Source organism: Ranitomeya variabilis, chromosome 8 (genome assembly GCF_051348905.1).
Source record: "Ranitomeya variabilis isolate aRanVar5 chromosome 8, aRanVar5.hap1, whole genome shotgun sequence".
In the NCBI taxonomy this organism is placed as follows: Eukaryota; Metazoa; Chordata; class Amphibia; order Anura; family Dendrobatidae; genus Ranitomeya; species Ranitomeya variabilis.
Genome location: NC_135239.1, coordinates 81,305,287 through 81,324,069, shown reverse-complemented (window position 1 = coordinate 81,324,069; position 18,783 = coordinate 81,305,287). Strand labels below are relative to the sequence as shown.

Below are 18,783 nucleotides of genomic sequence, written 5' to 3'. Positions count from 1 at the left end.
GTTAAAACATTAGTATTGTTGTTTCTAAATGATCATGAACTTGTTTCTTTGCATTATTTGAGGTCTGAAAACACTGTTTTTTTTATTTTGACCATTTCTCCTTTTCAGAAAAAAAATACAAAATGTATTGCTTGGAAATTTGGAGACTTGTTGTCAGAAGTTTATAGACTAAAAGAACAATTTACATTTTACTCAAAAATTTACCTATAAAGAGAAAAATCAGACAAACTGAACATTTTGTAGTGGTCTCTTAATTTTTGCCAGAATTGTGTATATCTAACCCAGCACTAGGTGTAATATGTAGACTATGTGTTCTACATATAATGTACGTATCAGTGGTGTACCGCAAATGTGGCGGCAGGCAGCACCACTGCTATGGGGCCTGTGAGCTTGGGGGATCTTGTGTCAGTGCCCACACCGTCCCCCTTTTGCCCATAAGCGCCCACTCGCACATAATGATGGGGATGGAAGTGCCTGCTGACGCTCCCTCCTTCATCATCATTGCTTTTGCTGATGGCCGGAGGTGAGGAGGTGGTGTGTTTGGGGGTCCCTTTTATTGGCATCATACTTTAGGAGGGCAATGAAAGAGAAATCTAGGACTTCAGCAGGAGGAAACTTACTATGTAAAGGCTGGAAAGTTGTGAGATATGCTCTGTGACCCCTACAATTATTTCATTTTTTTCTTTTTTTTGAGGGGGTGGGGGAATAGAACTTCTGCTATGGGGTCTCTAGATTTCTATGTACACCCCTGGTACGTATGTATTAACATTACATGTGGTTGTCCCTGCTTTTGTAGAAAAACAGGAGAGTAATACAAAATCATAAATACAATAAAACATCATTATATTTCCATATAGGAAGTAAAGATGCTATAAAAGCTTCACATAAACATCACCTTGCTACTTCAAAGATAATACTAGTAATTTTGTCATCGATTTTACAAAGCGATATGAGCAGCAAATACTTCTTCACTGCAGACTAATCTTGGCACTCTGAAAGGTATTTGCATCTCAGACATTTATGGCACATCCACAAGACCTACCTCTGGGATTGGCACCTAGGTCAAAAATGGGACCTTGTTGATCTCATCCTGCTTGAATGGAGTGTTGGCCGCACATGCACAGCTCCCTTCATTCACTTGTATTGAGATCTTAAAGTAGCAGAGTGCACTTGCTTGACTATCTGGAGAACTCCTATGAAGTGAATGAAGTGCATGACCACTTCTTGATTTAGATGGGCACATATCTCCTCAGGGGTGAGACTGGCATCTACCAGTATAGTATATATAGTATATATAGTATATTGTGTGGATGTGCCATAAATGACTGAAATTGAAATGCCACTGTAAACTTCACAAAAAATACATATTACATTTTAAATCCTGTTAAAAAAAACATGGGCTGCACATCCAAATATTCTATATTGATCTACTGCAGATAAGTTAAATTTTTCAAAAACGAACTTCTTAGTTAAATTTTGATCAAAAAGTTTAAGCACAGTGACACGACATGGTGACCTCTGTAGTGGAAATCTACTCTATTCAAACACCAGTCCAGTGATTTTATTTATTTCAGCCCTGAAGTGGTGCTACTAACATAAGGTCTCATCATCTAATATTATACTCAACACCTGTTGTCTTCAGCTCTTCCCAGTGCTGCTCTAGTCCCACAATGCCATCTTGTGACCGCAACTTCTGACTTAGAGGAAGACACAGGTAACAGTCACAATCTCTCAATGTAGGTCTATGAGAGCCAGAACGAGGATCTCATAGACCTACCTTGATACGTGACCTTTGGCCCGCTCCAGCAAACATTGGAGCGATCTGGCTGATCACAAACTGCTGGAGACCGGCAGGATCGGCGTGGATAACAGATGAACACGGTGGCATGTGAGTATAATACTAGGGGCCTTACATTGACTGGTAGCACCATTCCAGCGCTGCAATAAAAAATGCTGAAGTGGTGCTTTAAGTGTAAGAATTTTTGGTGTCCACAGGGAGAGTAATCCAGGTGTAAAGCAGCACCTTTTTATTGTCTCCTGCTAAATTAAAAATACATGTTCCCTTTTTACAATGACAGAAAACACTACTTTCATAATTGCTCTCACTGGAAATATTGGCAATACATTTTTTTAATAAGTTAATCCAAAAAATATTAATCACAAAAGTAAAGGGCTAACCCTATTGTCAATATTACATGCGCTTGTCGTCTGGACATTTCAGATCATACTGTGGCTGGACCACGCAAACTTGTACAAACTGAAAGACCTTCTTTCCTCTTGCCCATGGCTACACTGAGGAAAACTATTAGGGCACGCTCATAAGAGCGTATGACTTGGACTAGTGCTATCTGATGTTTTATCTTATAGCACTCAGGCCAATGTTATACTATGGGGCAGTGCAGATCTGTGCCTTTTTTCTCATGTTGATTCCGCGGCAATAATTGCAGCATGATGTGAGTGGCTCTTCAGATTCAATCACGAGCATCCATTCAAGTCTATGGGTGCTAGTGAAACATTGGACTGCACTTGGATGTCTTCTGAGTGCAATCCGATGTAGTGCAAAGGGACAATAGAGAAGATGGATAAATTAAGTTCTCCGTCTTCTCCGCACCTGTGATCCGATTCTCTCATGTGAGAGAATCAGATCACACTCAGGTGACACTAGGCTGAAACTCTGATCTGAGTTTTAGCTGAGTGTCATTAACATAGAGAATCATCTCTCATGTGACAAAGCCCTTAGAAATGTTATCCCTGGAAACTATTAGTGACCCTTAGAAATGTTATCCCCGGAAATTAGTAGCGAGTAGTGTTGAGCGATACCGTCCGATACTTGAAAGTATCGGTATCGGAAAGTATCGGCCGATACCGGCAAAGTATCAGATCTAATCCGATACCCGATACCAGTACAAGTCAATGGGACACCAAGTATCGGACGGTATCCTGTATGGTTCCCAGGGTCTGAAGGAGAGGAAACTCTCCTTCAGGCCCTGGGATCCATATCAATGTGTAAAAGAAAGAATTAAAATAAAAAATAGGGATATACTCACCCTCTGACACGCCCTGGACTTTACCGCCGTAACCGGGAGCCGTTGTACCTAAGAATGCGCGCTTGAAGGGCCTTAGATGACGTCACGGCGCTCTGATTGGTCCGTAGCGGTCGCGTGACCGCTACACGACCAATCACAAAGCCGTGACGTCACCTAAGGTCTTTCAAGCGCTTGAAATACCTTAGAAGACGTCCGCAGCTTCTGATTGGTCGCGTAGCAGTCGCGTGACCGCTACGCGACCAATCACAAAGCCGTGACGTCACCTAAGGTCTTTCAAGCGCTTGAAAGACACTAGGTGACGTCACGGCTTTGTGATTGGTCGCGTAGCGGTCACACGACCGCTACGGACCAATCAGAGCGCCGTGACGTCATCTAAGGCCCTTCAAGCGCGCATTCTTAGGTACAACGGCTCCCGGTTACGGCGGTAAAGTCCAGGGGCCGCCGGAGAGGTGAGTATATCCCTATTTTTTATTTTAATTCTTTCTTTTACACATTGATATTAATCCTGATACCGATTCCCGATACCACAAAAGTATCGGATCTCGGTATCGGAATTCCGATACCGCAAGTATCGGCCGATACCCGATACTTGCGGTATCGGAATGCTCAACACTAGTAGCGAGCCCTTAGAAATGTTATCCCCAGAAACTAGTAGCGAGCCCTTAGAAATGCTATCCCCGGAAACTAGTAGCGAGCTATGATGGTTTGATATGCTATGTGGGTATCATTTTTGTGTATATTTCTATTTTACTTATTTTCATGGTGTTCTCTTGTAGGAGTTATTTTCTAATTGATGAATGGCTGTGGTTGCCATCTGATATCAGCCCCCACAGCACTGTATTGTCTTCTCACAGGATCAGTGAATAGTCCTGTTTGCTAATATGTTAATGACATGTTGACCTAGCTTGTTGAAACAATGAGCCCCTGCAACCTTCCCCCTCCTGACCTGTGAATGAGAGGGACTTGTAAATATCAGGGAGGAGACACAGATGAGTCTTGTGTGGAATGATGATGTGAACACAGCAAGTCAGAGAGAAGGGGAAGCATATGGACCATTTTTTATCCTCTGTCTGCTGAATTATTGGACTCTCATCTCCTTGGACATTTATCCGGTTACTGAACTGCATTCGGATTCTTGACTATCTTATCCTTTGTGTGGTGGAATGTACAGGTCCTTCTCAAAAAATTAGCATATAGTGTTAAATTTCATTATTTACCATAATGTAATGATTACAATTAAACTTTCATATATTATAGATTCATTATCCACCAACTGAAATTTGTCAGGTCTTTTATTGTTTTAATACTGATGATTTTGGCCTACAACTCCTGATAACCCAAAAAACCTGTCTCAATAAATTAGCATATTTCAACCGTCCAATCAAATAAAAGTGTTTTTTAATAACAAACAAAAAAACCATCAAATAATAATGTTCTGTTATGTACTCAATACTTGGTCGGGAATCCTTTGGCAGAAATGACTGCTTCAATGCGGCGTGGCATGGAGGCAATCAGCCTGTGACACTGCTGAGATGTTATGGAGGCCCAGGATGCTTCAATAGCGGCATTAAGCTCATCCAGAGTGTTGGGTCTTGCATCTCTCAACTTTCTCTTCACAATATCCCACAGATTCTCTATGGGGTTCAGGTCAGGAGAGTTGGCAGGCCAATTGAGCACAGTAATACCATGGTCAGTAAACCATTTACCAGTGGTTTTGGCACTGTGAGCAGGTGCCAGGAAGCATGAAGTGCTCCAAAATCTCCTGATAGCTAGCTGCATTGACCCTGCCCTTGATGAAACACAGTGGACCAACACCAGCAGCTGACATGGCACCCCACACCATCACTGACTGGGTACTTGACACTGGACTTCAGGCATTTTGGCATTTCCTTCTCCCCAGTCTTCCTCCAGACTCTGGCACCTTGATTTCCGAATGACATGCAAAATTTCCTTTCATCAGAAAAAAGTACTTGGGACCACTTAGCAACAGTCCAGTGCTGCTTCTCTGTAGCCCAGGTCAGGCGCTTCTGCCGCTGTTTATGGTTCAAAAGTGGCTTTACCTGGGGAATGTGGCACCTGTAGCCCATTTCCTGCACACGCCTGTGCACGGTGGCTCTGGATGTTTCCACACCAGACTCAGTCCACTGCTTCCTCAGGTTCCCCAAGGTCTGGAATCGGTCCTTCTCCACAATCTTCCTCAGGGTCCGGTCACCTCTTCTCGTTGTACAGCGTTTTCTGCCACATTGTTTCCTTCCAACAGACTTACCATTGAGGTGCCTTGATACAGCACTCTGGGAACAGCCTATTTGTTGAGAAATTTCTTTCTGGGTCTTACCCTCTTGCTTGAGGGTGTCAATGATGGCCTTCTTGACATCTGTCAGGTCGCTAGTCTTACCCATGATGGGGGTTTTGAGTAATGAACCAGGCAGGGAGTTTTTAAAAGCCTCAGGTATCTTTTGCATGTGTTTAGAGTTAATTAGTTGATTCAGAAGATTAGGGTAATAGGTCGTTTAGAGAACCTTTTCTTGATATGCTAATTTATTGAGACAGGTTTTTTGGGTTATCAGGAGTTGTAGGCCAAAATCATCAGTATTAAAACAATAAAAGACCTGACAAATTTCAGTTGGTGGATAATGAATCTATAATATATGAAAGTTTAATTGTAATCATTACATTATGGTAAATAATGAAATTTAACACTATATGCTAATTTTTTGAGAAGGACCTGTATACTCTAGCTCTGTTGAAGGACCCCGTGACACGAGCCCTTAGAAATGTTATCCCCGGAAACTAGTAGCAAGCCCTTAGAAATGTTATCCCTGGAAACTAGTAGCGAGGCCTTAGAAATGTTATCCCCGGAAACTAGTATACTGATTAAAGTCTGAGGTTTTCTATTTTTGAAATTTGCCTCATAGGATAAAAAAAGTTGTGAAAGGGCAGTACACTAATAAATTATATCCAGGCTAAATAATCTCATTACTACGTGATGTTCCCTAAACTATATTAAAACTTTGTGAAGTTGTGCCAAATAAATACTCCATCTGTACAACTGCACGTTACAGAATGCAGTGTAGTAAATTAATTCTCTCTCATTTTAGTAGAAAACTTCCAAAACAAATGGAAGTTATGATTTATTTTAAAAGTAGTCATTCTGATTACTCTCAAATTACCAAGTATACAGAAGCGGCTGGGGTTGTCCTTTGACACTCTAAATGTTGCTAAGCTACAAAACCCGGGATGCTCATTAGAACAGCATAGCTATTTTCATAAGAAAACTCTGTTTTTCTAAGAATTACTTTCTGTAAGCTCAGCCATTAAGATTGATGTAACAATTTATTTTTCTTCATAAGTACGAGAATCCCATTGCCAGCCAATAACCCTTAGATTTTCATTTTCATAAGGAGTCTACAAGGTCGGTTAGACTTTATGAAGTGCTCTTTCCAGCTTCCAGTCTTGATGCAATTCCTTCTTATTCATTTTAATCCAAAATGCTCTAGGAACCTCAAGCGCAGCAATGTATTCAGTCTGAGTAGAAGAAGCCTGGAGGTACAAAGCCGGGATGTCTCGGGAACGTGAAGACAAATAGGGTCCCTGTTCTGAGACCTTAGGTTTTAATTCACTGACATAAAGTTAAATGTCTCTTCAACTCTTCATCTGCAAGTTGCAGTTTTAAGGCAAGATCTACCGGGAGGGGAAATCATGTCAAAATTGAAAAATGTCATCTTACTCTACCATTTTAGAGTCCACAGTAGGGAGGTTACCTGGACCAAATGATGCGATACATACTTTTAGTACGCCTGGTTGCATACAATTACAGTATATAGTAGATTGCACAGTCTACTCCAGAGAGATTTGAAAATATTCTTCCTGCACTCCCAACAGCTGAAATATATCTGCCGCTGAAACATCCATCGTTAAATACTTAATGAAGCTACTTTAAAATCTCACAATGAGAAATTGGAACCGCTGCTCCATCTTTAATTTGGCAATCATATGCGTGAATTAACTCTTTCCCAGCACGAGACAGATTTCTGCCAGTAATGTCATACACCATGTTATGTCTATGTTCTAACATGTAAAACAGAATACTAAAAAATAAAAAATATCAGTGTGTTGTAAAGTAGAAAAAAAAGCTTTACAGAAGAAGATGTTCCTGGTGGATTACCGCTATCATGAAAGGTCCCTGTGATACTTCATGTTATAAATTCCACTTACTTTGGGGAATAGTGTTTTAACATTTTAATCAGCGCTCACTCTCTATCATCTCTCCTTGTGTTTTCGCTGATTTCTTTTAAGTTGGAAAATGCATTTTTAATTTTTTTTATTTCCTTAAAGATTACAGACTGAAAAGTAACATCTAAAGTGTAACGTGTCTGCTAAAAACCCGAAGCTCTCCTGCCGGAGAATCTGAAGTAGATCAGCTCAAGCAGCTGTGGGGTTAATAATTATACAGTCAAGGATATTACAGTGGAAAAAAAGATTTCAGGTGCGGGATAGGACAGCCATGCTGTGCGTGCACTTACCAGGGAGTTGCTGGTGGGAATACGTGTTGTATTTAGCCCAGCCAGGGAGGGGAGGGTCTGGGACATCCAGTTAGAGATCATTGCCATAGTGCTGAGGAGAGCACCAAGTGTTAGAAGCGGAGAGTCCATCCTGGGGAAGCTAATGAGTTTTCATAGTGACTGATCAGCACCAGAGATGGAAAGAAAAGGGAGGAGTAACTGCAGAGAGCCACAAACAGCGTCCAACAGGAGAGGGATTCTGCACTCTCTTTGGAAGCTCAGAACTGATTCCTTCTGCAATTTGTCAAAATCTTCACACTCAGAACAATGTTGCCCAACGTTAGACTGTGACATATATTCAACATTGCATAAGATTTGCACTTGCCAAAATAACAGTCATGCCACCTATCACACCAATAAATCAACACATCTATCACAGAGCCACTATTATAAGCAGGAGCCTATCCAAAAATTATATATAAATCCAAAAATCATGGAAATATAATCCACCGAGATAAAAGCAAAAAGTAGTACAAGTGATGAGTACTTCAATTCACGGCAAAGTGAAGGTACACAAATGTAAGTATAGGGCAGGGGTAATTTCACGCTCTACAGCAAAATTTCACAGCGGTAAAGTGTACAGTGTTGAGTATAGAAAAGTAAAGAAAACTTTATCCATACTCAACATATAAAAGTTATCAAAATTGTAACAGTGTACCTGCACGGATAATTGTAAAAATGTGTAAAAGTAGATTTATCGATAATTTTAATTCTGAATTGTGAGTGGAGAGTAATAACTACCATGCTCCAGAGTCAATGTTCCTTTTGCCCCATGCAGTTTTGTCTGAATAAAATTCACTAGAGAAGCAGAAGTATTATTTCAGTGAACATAGGTTATATGAGGGCTCCTTTTTTTCTTTATTTCACTGGACCATTCTTAGGCTAGGGTTACACGAGTATATATTCTCTCATCCGAGAAAATCGGTCCGATTATGCTAATCGCACTCTAATCATGAGAAAATGGAGAAAAATATTCTATATCTTCTCAATTCTGTCAGTCCATGAAAATCAGACTGCAGTCAGATGTCATCTGAATGCGGTCTGATGTTTTCCACACACTCATTCACTTGCATGGCTGAGTGCAATGTGAATATCACATCAAACTCGGGCATGCTATGAGTTTTTCCTTGTACTGACTGGATCCAAAGACAAAATTGGACATATGCACTGCCTCATAGAATAACTTTGGTCTCAGTGATACAATGTTTTGTTGGATCGCACTTACACCAATACGACCATGTGCATGAACCTTTAAGTTGGGCTCCCTGAGCTTCTGTAACTGAACATGAAACATTGGTGCCAATTGTCACGGTTCCACTCCTCAGTGTGTCTGGGATGCAGCTACTGACAGCACAGCCATTAAATCTGGTTTAGGGATGTGCTGAGCTGTCAGTGTGCTGACTGAAAGCTCAGCTATCCAATCTGAGACTGTGAGGCATCAGCTGTCTCCATATGTTCATTATGCCAGTTACTTGCCATGCTTCTTAACTGAGCTGTCTCCCAAAACTCTGCCATACGTACATTCAGCTTGTGAGTTTTGTGCTGTGCTCTCTGTGCCTTAAGTTCTGTAAGCTTGATCTGTTGCCTGACCTTGGACTTAGTTCTGACCATCCACCTGTTTAACCCCTTCAGCTCTGATCCATTATCTTCCCGTTACTCTCACTTCGGAACATTACCTGACTATGCTTTTGTCTCTTCATTCTGTTTATGACGTACCCTCCTGGCTTCTGACCTTGGACTCCTTGACCACTCTGACTCAATGCTTGGCCGTGAGATGTGACTAGCGTCACACCAATCACTAACCCATGCTAAAGACTGAGCTGGCATGTCGATATACTATCCCATGTCAATGAACGATTCCATTCACTGACTTCACCCATACATTTATAAGAGGGGGGATATCAAGGCATTTTCACCAATATTTCAGCTTCAAAAACTATAAGTATTTATCACACAATATTTATGCCAAAATTGCAATTTTTACATTGTTCTGGCTACTTTTTTTAAAAAAATGTCAAGGATAATTGTTATGGCCAGCTATGCCAATTAGGTATAAGTGGAATTTATCAATTGTGAATATAAAAAAAATCACAATAAAGTAGCATTTCTCACTCCAGTAGGAGAATGGAGTAAAACGAAGGGCAATTTCAGGTAGAAGTGTTATACCTAAAGATGTACCAAATTTGAACACACATCACCCAACATTTTGATAAATGAAACCCAAAATAATAGTACAAGCGCAACTAATGTCAAAAATTTCTGTTAGGATAACTTTTCACCCCTGTATATCATGAAGAATTGGAACACTAATGGAGGAATTTATCATCAGAAGACTTTTTGCAGTTACTTTTCTTTGTTGCTGTGTTTCTGTTATTTGGCACATTTATCAAAGTATCTCACAAGGTTTGAAAAAATGTGATGTATCCATAAATACAACATTTCTGTCGAGATTTTTACTCTATTCCCTTATTGGAAGAAGAATTACGACTTTTTATTCAACTTTTTTAAAAGTCGCAATTTGTAAATTTAGGTTGGACATATTTTCATATCTTAGAACATCTACTTTTCTACACAAGAATATCGAATGCATCAGATCATTGCAAAACTAGCAACTTTTGTAGTAAAAAATGGAGCAAAACCTTTCTAAGTCATCCAAGTATAGCAGAAAGTTAACTTTAAATTACGCAAAGAATATACTTTATTCACATAAAAATGCATATTTCATAGTTTTTCAAGTTCTTTTGAGAAACTTATAGAGAAAAAAATTCAGAAAAATGCCACTCCTTCATCCTGCTGTGCTTAAAACATCAAGGACAGTAAAAACGGAATGAAAATGTCACAAACCAAAGTGCTGTAATAGTAGGCATTATTCTATATCACTTTCAATAGACAAAAAATACTGCAAAAATGCAGCCTAAATGGTACATTTGCAGATGACTTGAAATTAGATATTTTTTCTAGTTTAAGCTGAATCCCTTTTTATTAAAGAAATTCTGTTTGAACAAAATGACTGGTCGTGTGGGTACATGGTCCCTGGACATTGGTGTAGCTGCCAGGATGGCACGTGGAGAGTGAGGATGTGGTGCGCTTAGCAATCTAGGGAGCAGCTGGGCAGATGCAGTGACGTCAGCAAGGAAATTAGCAGGTTAGCACGATTTTCACAGGAGCTTGAGAACACAAAAACAAGAGTCTCTAAATACAATCTGAAAACAAAGATGAGTGTGTCAGTGGGCCTAAAACAGGTCTAGTGAGAGCCTGCAAAACCTGATGTGGAGCACAACAGAGGGCAGCGGACCGAGGTGAAGGGAGCGGAGACCAGGATATCTGGGACAGGTGTGTAACACCATGACTTTCCAATGTACTTATTTTCTCCTATCTCTGCACCCTTTTTTCCTGATTGACAGCTCCTGGAGCCAGAGGAAGGTTGAGATACATGGAAATCAAATAGGACGGAAGGTGCACTGATCTGTTTGGCCACGCTCAAGCTGAAGTGAGCATTTCAGTGCCATACTTTAACAAAGAACAATTTCTGGCAAATGTAGCACTGGACTAAGAGACCGATTCATCATTTGCTGTTTTTTCTTTTTTTAAAGCCATCTTCCTTATTTTATGCTATGATATTTGCTGATGTTTATTGCCCCAACATCATCAAAATGGCACGTGGTTCATGTATTTTGCAAAAAGTCAAAAATGGTCTATTTTGTTGCCTTCAACAATTTTTGTACCTTTTTAAAGGAAGAAGTCACACCTTTTTCAAATTATCACAAAAATTGCTCAATACTTATTGATGGAAATAAAATCACTCTGGGATGTAGAAGGACTGGAGAACATTTGTGACAAATTTTGTGACTTTTTGAAAACTAGCAAATGGTGAATCAGGTGAACGTATCTGGAAACCTTAAATCCTGCCCACAGTGGTGAACTAAAAAAAAACCAATGATGTTTGATGCAAAAAAAATGCAAAAAAAATAAATAAAAAACTTGACAAAAAACAGGCGTAAACGCAATAATAAATCGGGGGGTTCTTTAAGGTTTTTTTTTTATTAGGGCTACGCCCCCTGAAAAGTATTTTGCGTGGTTTGAACAGTCATTTGGTGCTGACAGACTCTCTTTAAGAAGTTAAAAATGCAGAAATATAAGATTTCCTTCTCTCCAGGATATGACTGGACAAAGAATGAAAAGCTCAAATACATAAATCTATCTAAAATCATTACTACAAAAATATAATTAGTTCAAGGAAAACCATTAGTAAGTGATTCACTGAGGATCTCATTATACTAGCAGTGCTGAAGCCTGAAGGTGATATATGCATTTTATACCTATAGTTTCCAGGATCTAATTTACATCTATAAAGTAATTTAGCCAATGGTGCATAGTATTTTTAACTATTCTGCAGGCAGAGGGATGGTCACCTCACATGGTGTTCTTCATCAACTACAGGGGGCAGCATTTTGAACCATAAGCTGCTTTTGTTGACTTGTGTGAACAGAGTTGCATAGAGAAGCTGAAATGTTCCTTCTGTGAACACAGGCTATATGCTATTTCAGGCATCATGATCATGAGTGTTCCCCCTACAACTTTATTTCATTTTATCAATTAGTTTCTCTAAAAGGGAATTTGTCAGCAGGCTTTTGCTATGTAATCTGAGATCAGAATAATGTAAGGGCAAAGACCCTGATTCCAGTGATGTGTCACTTACTGGGCTGTGTGTTGCTATATCAATAAAATCAGCATGTGCTACAGGACTAGATGTCTTGTGCTTCCTAGTCAACTGCTCTGGGTAACCCCACCCCCACCACTGATCAGCAGATTTTTGTCAATGAACACAGAAAGCTGCCAATCAGTGATGTGGACAGGGTTATACAGAGCTCAGCACCCTGAGCACTGATAGATCTGTGGCATATAAACAGGGATTGTTTCAAAATGAAAGCATGAGGACCAACAAGTGAAACTTCAATTAGTGTTTTTCAAAAGTGTGAAGATACCCTGTCTTATATAAGGCTACCCTGTTCCGTCATCTTTATCAGGGCTTACAAATATCACTATTACTCACATATAATGTCTTAATTGTATTATTATGCTTGTTGAACCATGTTTTGTTGTCCTTTGCTGCAATCTACTGGCCATTGTTATTAAGTGTTCTCCTCATGTGTTGCCTCCTCTCTTTTTTCTCACATCTGTCCTTTCTAGTCTGCGCCATCTTGGTAGAAGCGCACATCAGGGCTGGAGAGAAGATTCTCCTGTTACCTCTATCCTCCAACCTCTACATAAAAGTTTGTCCACTGAATCATCTTTCCTGGATCCCCCACATGTAGTTGGGCAGGCTAAGGACGAGGGTATAGCGAGTAACCTATCTACCATCACTTGTACAGAGATCCGTGATGTTCACATCCCTCAGACATATCTAACATATGTACATCGGTGGCAGAATAAAGGCTATGCAATGTTATGTATCCTATGGAATATTTACATCAGTTCTTTTGCCCTTGTAGTGAACAGTAAAATTCCTTTTATTCGATAACCTTAAAAATGTAGCAATTATTAATATAGAGTCAGAAATAGTCGGTAAAGCAGAAAACAAATGTAAACATTTATATGTTTTTCAAGGTTCATATGATAATCCAGAACATTTGATAAACTACAGTGCCTTGCGAATATTTGGCTCCCTGAAACTTTTCAACCTTTTTCAACCTTTTCCCACATATCATGCTTCAAACATAAAGATACCAAATGTAAGTTTTTGGTGAAGTTGAACGAAATGTATTGGTTATTTTACATTTTTATTCGGCCCTTTTAACTTAATACTTTGTTGCGCCACCTTTTGTTGTGATTATTATTATTATTTATTTATATAGCACCATTGATTCCATGGTGCTGTACATGAGAAGGGGTTACATACAAATTACAAATATTGCTTACAGTAAGCAAACTAACAATTACAGACTGATACAGAGGGGCGAGGACCCTGCCCTTGTGGGCTTACATTCTAGAGGATGGTGGTGATGGAGACGATAGGTTGAGGGTTCCAGGAGCTCCGGTGTTGGTGAGGCTGTAGCTTCGGTAGTGGTGAGGAGGCAGCAGGGTCAGTGCAGGCTGTAGGCTTTCCTGAAGAGGTAGGTTTTCAGGTTCCATCTGAAGGATCCGAATGTGGTTGATAGTCGGACATGTTGGGGAAAAGAATTCCAGAGGATGGGGGATATTCGGGAGAAGTCTTGGAGGCGGTTGGGTGAGGAGCGAATAAGTGTGGAGGAGAGAAGGAGGTCTTGGGAGGACCGGAGATTACATGAGGGAAGATATTGGGAGATTAGTTCAGAGATACATGGAGGAGGCAGGTTATGGATGGCTTTGTAGGTCAGTATTAGTAATTTGAACTGGATACGCTGAGGGAATGGGAGCCAGTGAAGAGATTTGCAGAGGGGGAAGCGGAGGAGTAGCGAGGAGAGAGATTAATTAGTTGGGCAGCAGAGTTAAGGATGGACTGAAGAGGTGCAAGGGTGTTAGCAGGGAGGTGACAGAAAAGGATGTTGCAGTAGTCAAGACGGGAGATGATGAGGGCATGCACAAGAATTTTAGTAGATTAACGGTTGAGGAAAGGACGGATTCTGGAGATATTTTTAAGCTGGAGGTGACAGGGGGTGGAAAGAGCTTGGATGTGCGGTTTGAAGGACAGGGCAGAGTTGAAGGTTACTCTGAGGCAGCGAACTTCTGGTACGGGGGAAAGCATGATGTCCTTTAATGCAATAGTTATGTCAGGTAAGGAAGATCTATGAGATGGAGGAAAGATGATGAGCTCAGATTTGTCCACATTGAGTTTGAGGAAGCGAGAGGAGAAGGAGGATATGGCTAGACACTCCGAGATTCTGGACAGCAGGGAGGTGACGTCTGAGCTAGAAAGGTAGATCTGAGTAGTGTCATCAGCATAAAGGTGGTACTGGAATCCATGAGACTTTATGAGTTGTCCCAGGCCGAGTGCATAGATTGAGAAGAGTAGGGGTCCTAGAACAAAGCCTTGGGGGACTCCAACACAGAGAGGGTGGGATTAGGATGTAGTGTGGGAGTGGGAGATGCTGAATGTGCGGTTGGAAAGGTATGAGGAGATCCAGGATAGGGCGAGGTCTTTGATGCCAAAGGAGGAGAGGATCTGTAATAGGAGGCAGTGGTCCACTGTGTCGAAAGCAGAGGACAGGTCTAGAAGGAGGAGTACAGAGTATTGACAGTTAGCTTTGGCTGTAAGTAGGTCGTTAGTGATTTTGGTCAGGGCTGTCTCAGTGATTACAGCTGCAAGTCCCTTGGGGTATGTCTCTATCAGTTTTGTACATCGAGAGACTGAAATTCTTGCCCATTCTTCCTTGGCAAACAGCTCGAGCTTAGTGAGGTTTGATGGAGATCATTTGTGAACAGCAGTTTTCAGCTCTTTCCACAGATTCTAGATTGGATTGAGGTCTGAACTTTGACTTGGCCATTCTAACACCTGGAAACGTTTATTTGTGAACCATTCCATTGTAGATTTTGCTTTATGTTTGGGATCATTGTCTTGTTGGAAGACAAATCTCTGCCTAGTCTTAGGTCTTTTGCAGACTCCAACAGATTTTCTTCAAGAATGGTCCTGTATTTGGCTCCATCCATCTTCTCATCAATTGTAACCATCTTCCTACAGTCATAAAGCTGAAGCACTAAGTACAAGGGCTGCCAAAAATTAGGAGTCACTGCAATGCACTCTGGAAGAGACAGAGGAGGGCCTTAGAAATTTTTTTTTTACATTTTGAATGAGTGGGACTACTAGACTGGTAAAGCTGATGCACTATGTGCAAAGGATGCCAAAAATTTGAAGGATGTATAAGAACAAATGGCGGTTTGTAGAAGGAGCGCTGGCGGCCATCCCAATGAGGAGGAAATAAGTGCAAAGGTCCCCGTAGCTCCAGCCGGATACCCCACGAAGGGGGAGAAAGACTTGCAACAGGAACAGAATAGCCGGTCTCAGTAGCGCAGAAGGAGAACACAGACACCAGTTAGGGTAAAACCACAACGCGTTTCAACGGTGTGTGCCATCTTCTTCAGGTGGATATAAGATATCCACCTGAAGAAGACGGCGCACGACGTTGAAATGCATTGTGGTTTTACCCTAAGTGGTGTCTGTGTTCTCCTTCTGCGCTCCTGAGACTGGCTATTCTGTTCCTGTTGCAAAAATTCGAAGGAGGCACTGCAATACACCCTGGAAGAGACATGGAGGAGGGCCTCAGAAAACCTTTTTTTTAACACTTGGAAGGAGTGGGACTCCTAAACTGGTAAAGCAAATGCACTATGTGCAAGAGATACAAAAAATCAGGAGGCACTGCAATACACCCTGGAAGAGACGCAGAGAAGGACCTCAGAAAACCTTTTTTTAACATTTGTAAGGAGTGGGCCTCCTAGATCACTAAAGCCGATGCAAGGAATGCCAAAAATTAGAAGGAGGCGCTGCGATACACCCTAGAAGAGATTGGGAGGAGGCCCTTAAAAAACATTTTTTAACAATTAGGAGTGGGACTCCTAAACTGGTAAAGCCGATGCACTGAACGAAGGTAAGATCATGACCTGATATGTGTCTCCTTCCTATCTATTCCTTGGTTGTCCAAGGAATCCTGACTCCTGCCACCAGTGTTGTCAGGTGGGAATTGTTTATCCAATTCTTCAACTAAGGCCTTCTAGTATTGCACCATTTTATTAGCCCTCTCCATCACAGGCAGGGCTGCCACTAGGAATTTTGGGGCCCCATACTGGCAAAATTTGCGGGCCCCCTTGAGACTCTGCCCAGGCTCCACCCCAGCTGTCTCCACCCTTCGAACCTTCCACAGTCCCCGCCACTCACTTTTGGAAAAACTCAACTTCTCCACCACGTCCTCAATCAATCAGATATTAACAGTTCCCATCAAACACCAGATCACATTCACAACCAGCAGCTTTTGTTCTGGCCAAAAGAATTTTTAAGCCGCCAAAACGACACAGCAGACTCTTTTGGCTGGACCCTACTCTACTCTAACCTACTTAATATAAATTCACTTTTATGTATTTTTCTTTAAGATAATGAGTCACATACATTTTTTAAATGACCATTAATACAACATACAAGGGACAAATACCATCACACCATGACCAGACCATATATTACCACCACATAGTGACCTATAATACCACATAGACGGGACAGGCGCCGGGAAAGGTTAGAGAGGCCCGGCGCCTGTGCACTGCAGTACTTTGCTCTGCCCTCAACAGGGCAGACAAAGTACGCCTGCGCTGGAGCCGCAGCGTGAAGATGAGAAGAAGACGTCATCCTGTGAAGATAGGAGGCCCCGGACCGCGACGCCCATCGGACTGGACTGCCCCCCCAGGTGAGTATAATCTAACCTCTCTTTTTCTTTTCTTTCAGGTTACATCGGGGGCTTATCTACAGCACTCCAGAATGCTATAGATAAGCCCCTGATGCCGGAGGGCTTAGGTCACCTTCGATTTTGGGGGTGACAGGTTCCCTTTAATACATAATTGGTTATTATGCAACCCACCATTCCAAATAAAAATTATAATACACCACTGAGCCCATTCTAGCCATACATAGCCATTTTCCCATACTCAATGCCCCTCACTATATACCTGCCACTCCCCTGACTCATTATATTTACATGCCCCTTCCGCCCCAATTCATTGTCATGTCTTCTCTCTCCCACCCTCTATTCATTACCAACAGTTCTACCCCCACATTCAATAAATCATTTACTCACCCTCAAAATTCATTATTATTTGCTCTCTCCTGATCATCATTTGCTCTACCCACCCCCCACCTTCAATTCAACTGCTGTCCCTCTTCCCTCACTCTTTTCATTATTTGCAGTTGCCGTCCCCTCCCCCACATCATAATGTGCAGTCCCCTTCCCCCACTTCACCATGTGCAGTCCCCTTTACCTCCCCTTCATCATGTGCAGTCCCCTTTAACCCCCATCATCATGTGCAATCCCCTTTATGCCCATGTCATCCTTTGCAGTTCCTTTTAACCCCCCACTTCATGTGCAGTCCCCCTTTAACCCCTCCCGACATCATGTGCAGTCCACCTTTAACCTCCCACATCATCCCTCTACTCCGCTTTCTAACTGTCACACAGCTTGCTGCTTCACTGTCCTGCAGCTCCATCCTACCACCCCCTCATCTATCCCATTGAGCGTCTGCTCAGTGAGCAGAAGACTTCTTTCCATATTGTCTATGGATCTCAGTTTGTAAAATAGAGACAGCGTCATCAGTAATCCCACCCTCTGTACCTCACTCCCAGATGACCACAGACAAAGCCTGAAATAGAGCTTAGAGGCTTCCGGAATGCAACAAATTTATACCGACACCCCGAAAGCCTATCCAGTAGCTTCACTTTAGGTTCCAGTCCAGCTGTCTGGTGTGAAGAAACCTTAGACCGTAGTTCTGATAGCTCACAAGACAAGCACTGCAGTTGTCTGGCAAGTTAGTGACAGGATCCATGTCAAGATTCCAAAAATGTGGGGCATGTGAAAATGTCACCCTGTGACGGTCTTCGGTAAGGAAGGGGGTTCTCAAACTGTCCCTGGAACGGGGACCCTAACAATTCCTGTCCCAGAGGTACTCTAGATGATAGAGAGGCCCGAGTCTCTGACATTGCTACACTCCTGTTATACCCTAATCTGTCCCCTCCCCATGAGGCCTGGGAGAGATATGTTTGTGTGTAAACACGTAAGACAAACAGTGATAACAAAGGGGAATTTACATACAAAAACACTCACCAAAGGTATGGTAGAATGTAGGGAAGTATAGGCATGTACTAACCCAATGGCAATAGGATAATGGAGAAAGCATACACACAAAAACAGCGTACAACAATCTACAGCAATTACTAACTCCCAACTTCAGCACACCAACTACAGTAAGCCAAAAAGTAAACTTTGACAGGCGGGTTGAAAAGGTCTGGCCAGGTTTTATAGAGGGAGAAAATGAGAAGGTCAGGAGCAGCGGTTAGATGGAGTCTTTAACTAGCATACAAAGAGTTGTTATCCTATTCTGGTCTCCGGTGTATAAGAAAGACATAGCTGAACTAGAGCGGGTGCAGAGAAGAGCGACCAAGGTTATTAGAGGACTGGGGGGTCTGCAATACCAAGATAGGTTATTACACTTGGGGCTATTTA

The 18,783-nt window shown here is 41.7% G+C and overlaps 1 protein-coding gene across 2 annotated transcripts in view; it reads right to left on the bottom strand.

Annotated features, from left to right (window-relative positions):
• The window catches only part of OLFM3 (olfactomedin 3), a 336,476-nt gene that overhangs the window by 177,056 nt on the left and 140,637 nt on the right, over window positions 1–18,783 (bottom strand). Inside the window, exon 1 of one of the 2 annotated variants that reach the window (XM_077277424.1) lies at window positions 7,571–7,724. The exons of the other annotated variant lie outside the window; for it this stretch is intronic. Coding sequence (XP_077133539.1) covers window positions 7,571–7,699 — 129 coding nt within the window. The 5' untranslated portion in view covers window positions 7,700–7,724. Of the gene's footprint in view, window positions 1–7,570; window positions 7,725–18,783 lie in introns of those variants that run through there. 2 annotated transcript variants of the gene reach the window in all.